This window comes from Naegleria fowleri (genome assembly GCF_008403515.1).
Source record: "Naegleria fowleri strain ATCC 30894 chromosome Unknown tig58, whole genome shotgun sequence".
Lineage (NCBI taxonomy): Eukaryota > Heterolobosea > Eutetramitea > Acrasida > Naegleriidae > Naegleria > Naegleria fowleri.
In genome coordinates this window covers 337,151-352,716 of record NW_025407990.1, presented here as the reverse complement: position 1 = coordinate 352,716, position 15,566 = coordinate 337,151, and the positions used below count along the sequence as shown (strand labels likewise).

The 15,566-nt window shown below is 36.8% G+C and overlaps 3 protein-coding genes across 3 annotated transcripts; 1 reads left to right on the top strand and 2 right to left on the bottom strand.

The window, feature by feature from the left end:
- Positions 1 to 332: 332 nt before the first annotated feature.
- On the top strand, positions 333 to 11,098 carry FDP41_007205 (uncharacterized protein; the record flags this gene model as incomplete). The annotated part of the gene is made up of 3 exons (XM_044710925.1): positions 333 to 644; positions 758 to 1,097; positions 1,182 to 11,098. The coding sequence occupies 3 exons, from the start codon at positions 333 to 335 to the stop codon at positions 11,096 to 11,098; spliced, it is 10,569 nt and encodes a 3,522-aa protein (XP_044558531.1).
- A 325-nt stretch (positions 11,099 to 11,423) lies between these two features.
- FDP41_007204 (uncharacterized protein) lies at positions 11,424 to 13,370 on the bottom strand (the record flags this gene model as incomplete). The annotated part of the gene is made up of 2 exons (XM_044710924.1): positions 11,424 to 12,973; positions 13,052 to 13,370. The coding sequence occupies 2 exons, from the start codon at positions 13,368 to 13,370 to the stop codon at positions 11,424 to 11,426; spliced, it is 1,869 nt and encodes a 622-aa protein (XP_044558530.1).
- A 172-nt stretch (positions 13,371 to 13,542) lies between these two features.
- FDP41_007203 (uncharacterized protein) lies at positions 13,543 to 15,408 on the bottom strand (the record flags this gene model as incomplete). The annotated part of the gene is made up of 1 exon (XM_044710923.1): positions 13,543 to 15,408. One exon carries the CDS (start codon positions 15,406 to 15,408, stop codon positions 13,543 to 13,545), a length of 1,866 nt encoding a protein of 621 aa, XP_044558529.1.
- Between the last annotated feature and the right edge of the window lie 158 nt (positions 15,409 to 15,566).

Sequence of the window (15,566 nt, the reverse complement as noted above, 5' to 3'; positions counted from 1 at the left end):
GAAAATCATCACATGGTGTAAAAATCTCCAGCCGTGTGTCCCTTTAACAATCAACATCAGAGGACGGATCATGAACGTTCAACCAGATTTGAACCAGATCGCAATCCTGGTCTCACTCGCGTCGCTTCTTTGCCCATCAAAGCCTCAATCACACACAACAAAAAATTCAAGAGTCTCATCAAACAGTTGTTCCTCTTCTCATTCTCCAAAATATTTCCCATCCTTCTCATACTCAACCAGCACAGGACTGAGATCTGATTTTTCGTATCATTACCATCATCATCATTGGTTTACGATCGTTGAAACATCACAACAACAGTGCAAGTTTTATAATGAAGAACTATCTTCTCCGAACGTTGGGATTGGGAAAGTTAAACACATCCTCTTCATCAGACACTCCCAACAAATCACTTTCACTCAACACGCCAGGTGATTCAACACCAACAAATTTCGATCATTTCAATGTCGATCGGAGAGATGAAGAGGAATATAAACGATATGAAGAGATTTGGGCTCAACCATATACTTATTTATTGGATTTTCCATTTGAATCGGATGAATTACTCAAATCGTGGAATTTATTTGTGCAAGAGAATTTATCCCGAGAGTCATCAAAGGAGTCTGCTCTTTCATCATTTGAAAAAGTTAGTATTTATTATTGAAATACAGTTTTTTGTGAATTCATATGATGACAATTATCAACATGAACTTTTCATATTTTACATAATGACACTATTGAATGATCGTCATCAACCAGACAACAAACTTGGCTTTTGAATCATTTATCACACAACTAAAAGAGAAGTATAATGACTGGTTTCCACCGCAAAACGCGTTGGGATTAGCAGTTGTCACAACTCAAAGCAATTCTAGAGCCAGAAGTAAGGCTGTTACTTCCAACAGTGGGTTATTTTCAAGTGTTGGTGTTTCGTCAGATATTTTGGGCTCACTACAGTCAGGATCGTTTTCTGACATTTCATATTCACACGACTCTACTTTTCAAATACACGGTTTTAAAGGTGTCATCGGACATCCTATTGATGTGTTATCAACAGTATGCTCACAATTTAAACACCAAGTCCAAGTAGTTTTGAAAGGTATGTTGATTATAATTTTGAACAATCGATCATATGTTTTGTGAATATTCAAAACTATTCTCGTGTGAATTTTTGCTTGAACAGATTTTAAAACGGATAAGTTCAATAATTTTAACATCCGGCCACTCTATCTTTTGGATATTGTTGAAATACTCACCCGATCTCATCACAACAGATTATTTATGAGGGAATTCAATGTCCTTCCTTTCGTTTCTAATATTTTGAAAACAGCTTTATTTAAACTTCAGTTAATTATTGCAGATAAGAGATTTAGTGACAGAGAAATATCAACACTTTCTGTTGAATCAGCCATTGAAGTTGAGAACGAATTGAGACAATGGTTGGATTTTGTAATTTATATTTTGTCGAACGGCATTCAAATCTTTTCACATTTTTGTGAATCTGTAGCATATAATACTACGACGAACGTTTCAGCAAGCACTACTAATACAAATACTTCGGATGTACCAACGCCCCTCTCAATAACGAGGTCTTCTAGCATCAATGGAGGAGAGCAGGGAAATCACAATATTTGGTATCAAAACAATAAGAATTTCAGAAGGCAGAAAATGCTAACCTATTTAACCTCTAGAGAAGATATTGACCTCATGGACATTATTATTGAGATGTTGACAACCTTTAGAGATTCCATTTCAAAACAGTATGATGGTCATCATCATAGTCCAAAGTACTTTGAAACATGGAGCTTTTTATTCAATTTCCAAGAAGCCGCACTGCAAATGGTTCGGGCGATTGTAACTACGGACAAGCTCAAAAATGTTGGTCAGCTGGCCGAGCAACAATTTAGAGATATTTTCCTTTCTAGAGGAGGTTGCGACGTTCTTGTAAAATACCTTGGATGGCCTATAGAACATGTTTCTATTTTACATGACACAGAATGGTTTAAAATTGATATTCGCTCTTTAAACGCCGAAAGACTAAACCACTACTTCCAAACTCAACAACTAACCATGAAAATTATAACAAGGTTGATCGAAAGCAATTACTCGTATCTCAGACTATTTGGAAAGCAGGGTTTTAGCAAGATTAGAGAGACAGGTTTATGGATTTCTTTCTTTTGTACATTGAGTAGCGACTATGAGAGCCAAGCTCAGACTTTGAGAAACAATCCTCTTCCTCAAATGGGATCTATTGTTCGATCACGAAGTGGCTCGTTAGACTTGGCCAATTTCAGATTTCCTCCAACTCCAATTTCCAATAGTGGCTCCATTAATGTGAAACCATTCCCTTGCCCTGGATTTATTTCAAAATCGACCAATGAAAGAGCCATGCAATTTTTTGACTGCCTCCGAAAGCTCGTAAAACTTTCAACGATAATTTCCTTCCCAAAGACACTCCATAGTTCAACTTTGACTCCAGGTACTCCATCGAGTATGCCACCAACTTTTGACAATTCCTACTCTTCTTACTCTTCTACTCTTAACAACTCTGAACAAGATGCCATCATCCAAAAGAAACTTTCCAAACTATTATTTTCATTTTTCCTTGACAGTGAGGGAGATAAGGAAACGATCACTGAAAAGGCACTACAAAAATTGAGACTTTTGAGTGATTTTCCCTTATATTTTATAGACAGTATTAACAGATTAGTATCCGAATCTCAAACTGCACTTGATGTTATGGTTTCTAATGGGTTATACGATGTTCTTTTTTCTGAATATTTCTACTTTTATGGAGGATCTTTCAATCCAATTAACAAAATAGAAGAGAAGAGGTCGTTCAAAGATTCTATCCCTGTCAAAGATGAAAATGAAGGAAATGAATTATTAATGAGAAGTGATATTTGTGCATATATTGAGTGTGCTTCCGCAGTATTACGATCTAGCGTCATCGATTTTATGAAATATACTTCTACCATTAAGGGAAGGAATAATGTTGAGGAGTGTAGAAAGTTGATCGATATTTTAGAGCTGTACAATGAGAATTCATTTGTGGCGTCTGAAATTGGACTTTGTCTACTTGATATTTTGAGACAAAACTTTGACATCACCCAAGAGAGTCTATACTCTCTAAAGGCACTGTCTGTTTTATCTCGTGTAATTTCAAAGCAACATACTTTGGTAACCTCATTTGACATGGAACTTCCAAAATCTCAATTTTACCATAATGAGTACACAGAAGAGCATGTACGGGCCATCGAAGCAAGAAATATCATTTTGAACGTTTTAGATTTTGCACTTACACATGAAAAATCATTGACTCTTGCTCTTCAAAACCATAACACTATAGAAATGATGTTCAAAATTATTTTAGATCCTACCTTGAAAAACTTTGTTCTAGTTCATGTCAGACAGCTCTTGAATGCCAAGAACATTGAGCACTCGCACGAATTTGAAGTGTTATTAACATGTTTCACAGAGGTATTTCCAGTTATTATGGACAAACCAACCCAACCTAATTTGCAACTATTGATGGAAATGTTGGCTGCTGTACAAAAAGGTCTGTGTGGATCAAACAAAAAGCTTTTACAAACGCAGTTCAGAGACAAGCTGGATAAATTCATGCACTTACTCAACTTGAACATTCCATCCAATCCAACTGAATCAGATTGCATTTCTCGTCATGTTTTGGCAATTGAGGTGATACGGACTTTAACGGCACTAATATCAGAGAATTCAAAATCAAAACAACATTTCAAGACAATTCTTGGTTATGATACGTTTAAGAATTTTATTTTACATTGCGAGCAAAACAAGCCATCTCCTGACATTTTCGATGTGCTCTTTGACATGTTATCTGACGGAGAATACAATAGCGAAACTAACTATACCATTCAAAATCCCGATGTTGCTCGTTTAATCTTCCAACTCGCACTGAATTGTGACATTTCTTACGTTGCTGAATTAGTTGCTAAATTCACTTTGCTTGTTGAGAAATCAACAAACAACAGAAATATTTGCTGCTCTGTTGGTTTAATCAGCACTCTGTTGGAATTACTGACAAGATTTGAGAAAGAGACAAATCCAGAGGATAAAACAATTCGAGATATTGTGACATTAATCGAAACCATTGGTAGACATTCAATTACTGTAAAGGAACTTAAAGGGTTCCTTACATTGATCAAACAGCAATCGGATAGGGATCATACCAACTTTCTTTCCATACTCTTAAAGGCTCTAGCCAACATGACTCAAAGCTCTCCTGATGCCTTTTTTGATTTCAATGGATTGGTTTCTGGATTAGTACTTCCAGTGATCGACAATAGAATTTGGCCAAATGCAAAAGGTTATTCTATTTCCATGTGGATTCGAGTTGAGAGTTTTGTAGAGACTAGACCTGCCTCCAATGCTAATCCATCTACGTTTTCACCAGTCTCAACTCGATCCTTTTCATTTTCCACCAATGACGTTGCAAGTTTGAGAAAAGAATCGTTACCGATGGATACTGTCGCTTACAAACCAAGATTGGTAAGCTTTTTCAACTCGGAAGGACAAGGATTTGAAATTTATTTTGAAAACAATTACTTGAAAGTTAGTGTGCAGCACTCCCAAAAGAAGCAATATACGGAGGTGTTTGATTTTAAATTTGATCCAAAGCGATGGTATCATATTGTTTTAACTCACACCTATGGAAAAGGTCCATTTTCATTTTCAAAGAATGAACTCAAACTCTATGTCGATGGCAACTCACCAAGCAAAGTATTACTCAAGTATCCGAATTTCCACAAACCCTTAGATAAGTGCATGATTGGGTCAAGCTTTTTAGTGAATGAAAATCTTCAAATGGGAACATTCCACAAGAGACAAAATAGTTTTCCAGCATCAGAAAATCCAAATTTCAACGGACAAATGGGAACTTTGTGTGTATTTGATGAATCGCTACCTCCTAATATTATTCAGCTTATATATGGATTAGGTTACAATTATATGAATTGCTTCCAACCAACAGATTCTGTTTTAGCCAAGAATAATAGCAAAGCTCAAGAATATTTGCAACTTTTCGATGGTTCCATCACACAAAAGATTATCTTGTGTTACAGTCCAAAGTCTAGGGCCAACTTAAACAAAATATGTGTGAACAATACGCCTGAGGCTTTTCATCAACTTCAATTATACAATGGGTTGGCTTCTTTGGGAGAATCTGTTCCTCAGATCAAAACAGATATTCACCAATCCATGTTGAATGCAAGAATATTGAATGGAACTCAACTATGTGTCACTCATAATGCTAAGGATATTATTGGCTGTTTAGGAGGCATTAAGGTGTTATTCCCTTTGTTTTTACAACTTGATCGACTGTCTCACACGGACCAAGTGGTGAGTGTCAATGACAGGTCAGAACCATACATGGTAAATACCTTATTTTCTCTGCTTATTGATTTGCTTTCAGAACATGTTGACAATCTTGAGGATATGGCGAGATGCAGAGGATTTTTGGTGATCAGTTTCCTATTGAAACAAATATCTCCTCAACATTTAACTCGTAGCACAGTGGCTCTGATTCCTACGCTGTTATCTTGTGTCCAGCGCCATAGTTTACTCTATTCAGACACAATCAATTATTTAGTATTTAACTTTAGATTGTGGATCTATACCGATTCTGAAGTTCAGAAAATGCTCTTCCAACAGCTACTTGAATTGAATAATAAGAAAGAAAATTTCACAAAAGTTCGAGAAATTTTAGGTGTTCAACGTTTATTGGATTTGATGCGATGGTTCTACTGGTTTGAACGATCTAAAAACATGGACTATGAATATCAGTTGGGATCTGAAAAGATTTGCAACCCTGTTACCTCTGCTGTGTTAGGACAGAGACCAAACATTGATGATATCCGTGAAATTAGACAAAAGTTAATATTACTTTTAAAGGGTCTTACTGCCAAGTCATCTGAAATTGCAGTTGTTGGCAATGATGATAAAATGATAGGTACTCCTAACATACCAATGACAACTACCTCAATCACATACTCCGAATTAGAGGCCATTATGAACTATCTTGCAGATTGTAGCGATAACTTGCAATATGATGATATTATTGAATTTATTCTCGAGCTATTATTATCTCCTGATGGGTCTGCAATTGCAGAAATGCTTTTTAATATGAAAGCATATCAAGTATTCATTCAACTGCTATACATTATGAAGGAATCAACAAGATTGAACGTATTGAAATGTATTGGTCAAATGTTGGTCTTGAATTCAAAGATGAGACAAAAAATGTGTGCTGATGAAACCTTTGGTTTTGTTGCTATTTACAATGCATTATCTGTGTTTAATTTTACGATCCAAACTTATGGAGTTCTCAGAGACATATTTTTGGGTAATATTTCAAAGGATAAAACCAAGGATGTTTTGGACCAAGACGACTTTGAACAGACAGAGTATAGTTATCGAGTTCATTCTGTCATTCAACCAATTTTCAGACTCTTAGTTAATACTCAACCAAACGTGAAGCATCACATTCTTCAAAATTGGAAAATTCAAATTAAATCAAGCAAAGCGAAAGATTGTGTGTTGCACCAGGTAGGATGGCAAGAATGGTTGCTCAACATTTTGTGTGTTTCCAGATTGGTTGATGCTGCTCAACCCTATGATGCCACACAATTTGCTCAATTCGAGCTTTGCAAAGATATTGTGATTGAGCTAATTGCCATTCTATTGTATCACTCATTGAAGACTGTGAAAAAAGGATGGAGAGATATTGAAGATACAATTGGACACATCATACTATTGAAAGATAGAGATCAACATTTGGAGGGAGCTGAAGAAATCTTGGGAAACATTTACAAACGCATTTTGGATGAATACATCAATGACATTCAAAATGATAAGATCATTGCCAACTACAATGACAGGAATAGCCCAATATTAGACAACTTTGTTCATCTTGCTACATTCATTGAGGAATATTTATTTTATTTCGATTCGACCTATCAAAGTGTTTCAGGAAGTTGGTTGAAAAAACGAGTAGATGCTAATCAGAGTGTTTTGGGTACAATCAGAAGTATTGTTGCCAATACAAATACCCAAACTCCAACAAAACCCCAAGATATGGTTTCAACATCATCAGTATCCATGAAGGAAGCTGCATTTGATTCTGACATTGTTTACATTGATACGACAAATATTCCTTCGACTCCAACCTATGACACACCAATGACAGTTTCAACACCGGAAAGTACAAAAAGAATTGATTTGAATACTAGTTCTAGTTCAACTGTTACAACCACTACTACTGCTACGAATCAACAAATCACTTATTATGCTGAAGATGAGATCAATCTAAGAAAAGGAGAGGATGGAATTTGGAGAGATCTTCCAATTGCAGAAAAACTCATTTACATTCTTACACAATGGAAATTGAATATTGTTTCTAATTATACTTCACTGAGAACTGTTGTGCAAGGTGGTAAACGATTGAGAGATGGTGGAACCCTGAGAATTACACTCCGACTGATCAGGTATTGTTTGAGAGAATCTCAAAAACCCGACCCAGCTCTACTCGATTGCATAAAGTTGATCAACAAAAGAGATGTAGAGAGTGAAAAAGAAATTTTGAGATTTTCTGAGCTTTGGGCTGTTACTGGAGATATTGAGAACAATGACGATTTTCACACACGTTTAATGTTTATATTAGCTTTCTTGTTTGATACTATGAGTAGATTAATCGAAAAGAAACAAGAGAATGAAGCCTTAGGAATATTTATTACCATTAGAGAAATTTTCATGACAAGAAGAGATCATCTTGAACAAGCCCTTACCACTGATGATGACAAGTCTATTCTTGCTGATGATTCAGTATTTTCTTCGAAAAAGAAGGCTGAGCTTTCTGACTTTCAAGTGTTCCATTCTAAAAGTTGGAAATTTGCATGGACTCGATTTTTTGTTCCAGCTGTTCGACAAACAGAAAAAGACGAAGCTCGATTTCTCGAAGATATTATTTCTAGAAGGAAATACACAATACAAAAATTGTACGATACCATCAAAGATCATGAAACAGCCTCTGCAGAATTTGAAAAGAAGTTAGATGCAGAAATGAAAGTAGCTTTGGACAATATTCGAAGACAAGAGAGGGAACGAATTAAAAAAGAAAAGAGAGGATATGAAGAGTTTGATTTCCTTGCTTCTCATTATTGGAAGAAAACAATGAGAAATGTTGCAGACGAGAGAAGTATTTGGGGTAAACAAACCGATAGTGTGAAATGGAAATTGGACAAGTCAATTACTGGTAAACACATCCGATTGAGACTCGTTAGAGACTTTTCAGGAATTGACCACAAAGACGCCTCTATGAAGAAGAGTGATCATATTGTACCATCAGCACAAGAGACAAGTATTAACAAATTATTAGAGATTAAGGAAAAGGGCTCTTTTTTTATACCTAATCTATCAGTCATTACTCTGAATCAATCAAGCGAGGATTCTACAGAAGATAGCAGTGAAGTCACTCCAATCAATAATGCCAATCCTCAAGCAATTCAACCATTTGAGTCAGACGACCAACTCAATCAAAAGCACGAAAAGGAAAAAACTATCATGAAAGACATTTATTGTGAAATGATTACTCCAATGATACCCTTCTCTGGAAAAATGGAAATTACAAACAAGAGAATAATTTGGACAGCTGATAAAGAAAATCAGTGCCTAACATTTGGTTGGAGCGAAAAAGTGGCCAAATTAATTAAGACTCCTCGAGAAAAGACTATTTATTTGGAAGATTTGATAGAAATTCGATTAATGCGATTTAGGTTGCGAAAGAGTGCATTAGAATTTTATCTCAATGATGAATCTACTGTCATGTTCAACTTTGATAAGAATGAGAGAAATAAGATTTATACCAAAATCATTTCTCTTAAATGTCCTAATTTGAGATCAGTTGAAAAATCCTTCTCTCCAATGGACAATTTACAACGAGCTGGATGGACCAAGAAATGGCAACAAGGAAAAATTTCCAACTTTGAATATTTGATGATTTTGAACATGTATGCTGGAAGAACAATTAACGACCTTTCACAATATCCAGTATTCCCTTGGGTGATTGCAGATTACACGAGTCCAACTCTCGATTTCACAAAAGAATCTACATTTAGAGACTTATCAAAACCTATGGGTGTGGTAAATCCAGAAAAAGTCAAAAATGTTGAAGAAAAGTACATGACTTTGTCAGATTCTGGAGAACCTCCCTATCACTATGGTTCACACTATTCCACTTCTGCCTATGTCACCTATTATTTGATACGTCTGGAGCCCTATACAACATTGGCTCGAGTGGTTCAGGGAGGAAAATTTGACCATGCAGACAGAATGTTTGAATCAGTCGCACAAACCTATGATCATTGTTTGCATGGTGAAGGAGATCACAAAGAACTAATTCCTGAATTCTTTTATTTGCCTGAATTTCTCAAAAAACCAAATGATTTAACTCTTGGTGAAAAACAAAGTGGTGATCAAATTGGAGATGTGATTCTTCCACCATGGGCCAAAAATGCAGAGGAATTTATCAGAATTAATAGAGAGGCACTCGAATCTGATTATGTTTCCCAACATTTGCATGAATGGATTGATCTCATCTTTGGATATAAACAGAGAGGTCCTGAAGCAGTGAAGGCACACAACATGTTCCACTACTTGACCTATGAGGGAACGATCGATCTTGATCAACTCGATGAACGAGACAAGTATCCTGTTTTGGCACGTATTGATAACTTTGGTCAAACACCATCTCAATTATTTAAAACACCACATCCAAAGAAAACGACAAAGAGAGATGCAAAGTATGACAACTTACTCATGTTATCTTTCCAGGGAAGTCGTCAAGTGAATACTGTGAAAATTTCTCCAATAGTGTTTATCAAGTTTTACCAATCAGAAAATACGATTGTGAGAGTTTGTGTGGTCACTGAAGATGGATTGGTATACACAACCAAGGCAGGAAATGTAAATCTACAAGCCATAGCGAATGATCTTGCCTTTTTATCCAACTGTAAGACTATTGGTTTTCCTCTCGATGATCCTGTGAGTCTTCTTTCCTCAAACACGACCGATTCAAGTTCAAATTCGTACATAAGCTCGAATCCAACACATAGTACAAAGCAACGAAGATCTCTAGCATCACTTCCAAAACAGGGTTTAGGTTATAAGAGTAATGCATCAAATGTGAAAAACTATTTTGCAATTCCAAATACTCCAATTCCAAACTCGATCAAGGACATTAATATTTACTCATGTGGTCACTTTGATAATTCATTCAGAATTTCTAAACCATATTTCCAACCATTGCATACAAAGATTTCGACATGTCAACAAAATGCTATTTGGAGACACAAAGATTTAGTTACATGTTGTGCTATTTGTGAAGAAGACAAATATTTTGTAACCGGAAGTAGAGATACCACGGTCATGGTCTGGAACATTCAAAACGAGGCCTTTTTAGTCTCTCAACAACCTACTAATATTCTCTATGGCCATGACGATGAAGTGACTTGTGTGGCCGTATGCAATGACTTAGACACAGTAATTAGTGGAAGCAAGGATGGCACTGTGATTGTGCATTCATTACGAAGAGGAAAATACATTCGAACGATTAAGCATCCAAATAATGGAGTTATTAACACTATTGGCATCGCGCGTGAATGCAAATACAGTAACGACATTGAAGTTCTTGGAAGAATTTGTGTGTACAGCAATGATGACATGATCCTATATTTATACAGCCTCAATGGTAATCTCATTGCTAAGGCAGAGACGAATGGTGCGTTGAATTGCATGCGTATTTTTGATTGCAAATATGTGATTTATGGTGGTGATCATGCAATTGTGGTGCGAGACTTGCATTCTTTGAAAGTGATTCACAAAATTGATTTAAGAGATCAAATGTCTCCAGTACGATCGATCGAGATATCCAATGATGAACAATTGCTTTTTGCAGGATTAGACTCTGGAAAGTTATTAATTTATGGAATTGAGAATCAAAATTCTAATGGTGGAAACGGAACTCAAAACACAAACCTTACTCAACCACCTTCTCCACGACACAATTAAAAACTTAAGAGCATTAATCAAGAAACTTGACACTACAATCAAGCTGTAAATATCCAAACTCCAGTAGTTACTGGTGATTTCTTTTATAATGTCGCTCAGAATAGTTCAAAAACGAATATTTGTCTACTTTGAGTTGGTTGTGTTTGTGACAGTATTTGTTTCATCGGATGATGTCATCATTTCTTCATCATAGATATACTTCTTATAAACAATGTAGCTTCCGATCGTTGCAAAAACTGTAAATGCGGCAACTGGAGAACTGAAAATGGTCAACAATTTTCTGAATCGTTTTCCAAGCATTCCATCAAAATACTTCAAAGGACGCTCAATAAGTGGTTTCAAGGGATGGGAAGGTCTTCATCAGAACGAATCCTGCACCTGCCATGGCTGCAACTCCAAATGCCAAGTCCTTAGCAGCTGGAAGTAAAAATCCCAAATCTGTAACACTTGCAAACACGTTTCTACTCTTCACACAACCCACAACTGACTGACCAAGTGAAAGAAAATGTTTCAACGTCACAAGACCCAAACTCGAAGCCAATGCAACACCTCCAGGAGTAGGATTGAATTGAAGTTGTGGAATGTTGTTTGGATTACTAGTAACCTTGTATGCCATTCGCAACATATCAACACCATAAGCCAATGTACCTGTGGAGGCAAAAGTGAGAGCAATATTTTCGTAGGACAATACTTCATCAATTTTTGAAACCATAGGAAGAGAATTAAATAAGGATTGTCTTAAAAGCTTCTCATTGAATTGATATTGGAACTTCGAGAGAGCGGCTCCTAATTTCAACAACCCAAAACCACACACGGACAAGTTCAAATTCGCCTTATCAATCGGTAATATTCCATTTTGAGCAGGGCTTGAGAAGCTTAATGCAGTAGCAAAAGTGAAATATCCTCCAACCATAGCAACCACGCTTGCGACATCTTTTCCCATCTCTAGTGAGAGCTGTCTCAAAGAGATATTGGATAGAGAGTCACTAGATTGTGTCAATCTTTGCATGAATGAATGGAATGATCTTGAAAAATGATATCCACCAGCAAAGAATGAGTAAAGTCCAACTCCTTTCATCAAGCTCAAACATATTGCAGCTAACTCCTTTTCATAACGTTTTCCAAATTGAGAAATTCTATTGGAGAAATTCAAATAAAAATTATGGAAACGATCGCCAAAATTCATACTGAGTTCTTTCAAACCCTCACTTGCTGCTCCAACACCTAAGAACATTGAGGTTAATGATACCGATAGATTGATGATGGTTCTTCCAATCAAACGCATGGATAGAGATCCATTCGTGAATTGATAAATATTTTGCAAGAAATAATCTCCAAATTTAGCGAACCATAGCCATCCCACATAGCTCAAAAACAACAATCCCATACCCTTTTGAATTCTTCCCAATCTATTTTGAATGTCGTATAATTTATCTGGAGTCTTTCTAGCCACTCGATCTTCAATGGCGGTCCGCACACCTGCAAATCCAATAGAGGCATATAAAAACAATTCTATATATTTTGGAAGGTAATTATGCCACCTGTTATCGGCAAAGCGTAAGGAAGCATACGAAGCCACTAATGACAAGAGAATTCCGTTCATTCCTTCAAACCACTTGGCATTGGCCATGTAATACTTCGAATGGTAGGTATTATTATTGCTCTTTGCGGCCATATAATTCAATGAATCCAAAAACAACAAGGATGATCTTTGCAACACGCTAAATTTAAGCCACAACATCCAGTATTGCCCTTCCGAGAGATGATGCATTCCAGTCCAAAAATTAGACAAGTTCAATGGCGTGCTTGTGGTAGCCCCATTCACTTTCTCTCCGTCTTTGCAGATACTCATGACAGATCTTGCCAAATCATCGCCTATGATCATAATATCAACATGAGTGATCATCACACCGAGATCGGAATGGCTTACAGGCTCAAAAAAGGAGTACCTACCCAAAGCTAGTGAAGAAAACCCTGCAGCAAACGCTCCATGGGCCGTCCATAATTGTGGACTCAATAAACCGATCAGCAAGGAATACACGACCACTGCAGTGGTAAAAGAGAAGGGTCTGGATCTGAAAAGTTTGATGAGTTTTCTGGCAAGAACGGTGAGCATGGTAGGATCAAATTTAACAGATCCATCCAGAGCAGGGTTGTACTTTTGAATACCAGTCGAGATGAACCATCGATGAAAGATTTCCAGTTTATGATTGTGGCGACTGGATGTTGCCAGAGCGGAGGCTGTGGTTGGAAGAGGTGGTGGGTTATCCATTTGATTTGAATTTTTTTAGAACTTTGGTCTCGAATATGAACTTGTGTGAGGTGTGCCAGCATTTTAACCTTCGTCTTATTAGGATGAAGAAACAATGACTTTTGTTGCTCACCGTTGCCTTTCAATGTTTCTAATTTCTTATGACTTGGATATAATATCCTTAGATGGTGGTCTAAAGATATTTATAATCTGCACTGTCAACCTGTGCATTATTAACAATCAAAATAATTTTGAAGGGACCACCTTGCTTTCTGTTTTTCGGTAAATGCGAGCTACCATAAATGCTTGCAGTCACAAGTCCACGATCGGTTTTTGATTCCTCTTTAACTTTCTTCTTAATGTAAGTATGTGTTTCAACATGTGCTCCATTATGCTCAATTTTTAGCTCAACAGTTTCAATATTCTTTAGTGATTCTTCTGAGCAAACGATTCGAACGGAATTATTTCTATTTACAAAAGGGCCATCTCGTTGTAACTTGTATTCATAAGCTTTGGATTGAGTACACAACTCATTGTTTGAAATAGACATGGCTTGAGCTCTTTCAGTAAGATCATTCAGATCGGGATCATCTTCTTCCAGTGATAGAGACGTGGAAGACACAGGAATGACCTTTTCATGTCGTAATAAATTGTTTCTACAAATTTCTTGAATTTCTTGATATGAAATTCTTGGCCTTTTCTTTCGAGTCAATTGAATGATCATGTCTATCATGGATTTGCTCACTCTATTCCCAATTTGTCTTTTAATCTCCTCAGAAAGATCGTTCTTGGTTTGATAATGTTCAGAAAATGTCTTGTCATCTATCTTTGAAAATCCTGTAATTAGCTTGAACATTGTGACACCCAAAGCAAAGATGTCAGAATCATTCGAATATTCTCTTTCTGGCGAGGCATAGGAAGGAGTACCACTCTTGTTCGATGAGGAAATTGTATCCTCTGAACGAACAAGTCCAAAATCTCCCAACACCACGTGGATATCACCCGTCGATTCATCATATTCCTTAATAAGAATATTCTCTGGTTTTACATCTCGATGAAGACACTTATCAATCGTGTACATGTAGGCCAAAGCGGATGATATTTGTTGAAGGATAAGCCAGAGGGTTTTTTCTGAAAGTTCTTTGCACTTCTGCTGTAGAGAACCAAGCCTCATGTAAGGACTCTCAATGCACAAGACACTCACTTGTCCAGGAAATTGATTATTAATTTTCTCGACTTCAATGGTGAGTGGGGGTTTCTTGGCTCTCATCGGAAGAATATGTTCATGTTCAAACCTACGCTTAATCTCGTTTAAAGAAACGTTTTGATCTTTGAGGACTTTTAATGCAAATTCTCGATGTTCTTCTTCTTCTTCTTTGTACTGAAGATGATTGTAGTTGTTCCTCATTGCTTTTTGTGCTTGGGTACGAACATGATACACAGACCCGAATCCCCCTTGCCCAATCTTCTTGATGAAGATGATGGGTTCGTCGTTCCCGTAAAAATGGATCAGGAGATTATGGTCGTCATTCGTGGAAGAGGTTGGAATCTTTTTTTCTTCTTTTGGGAGAGTTCCATGCAAGGGTTGAACTTGTGTTGAAGATGATAAAGACGATTCAGGTAAAACAAGGCTGCTATCACTCGTGGACATGAAGGAATTCTCTCGAGAGGGGTTGTAGAAATCTTGGTGTTCATTGTTGTGGAAGAGTTGATTAAGCACTACGTTGGATCTGGGATGAAAAGGAGGATGAGATTGGTCATTGTCGATGCTTGGGATGGAGTAAAAACAAGAAGAATCATTGGAGGAGGATGCTGGCAATGATGGAGAAGCGCTAGGAAGACTGGAGAAGTTATCTACGGATCGAATGGAAGGGGAGTTCGTTGTGTTCCAAGGAGGTTGATTAAAGAGATGAAGATTATTTTGAAAAGATGGAAATGGTGGACTTGAATAATATGGCTGATGAAATTGCGGTATAGAGAGAGGGTGCTGTTGTGAAGGGTGTTGTTGAAAATAATTAGAAGCGTGATTGTTGGTTGGGAATTCTGAACCTCCGCCCATTTTTTTTGTTTGACAGTTGTTTGACATCTGAATTTTTCTTTTGATACCTTCCATTAATAATACTCAAAGTTTGAAAAGAAGTATGTAACTCAAAAGTATTGCAATATGTAGGTTGGATTGACGTTCACAAAAAGTAATGTTCGCCTTTCTTCTGATCA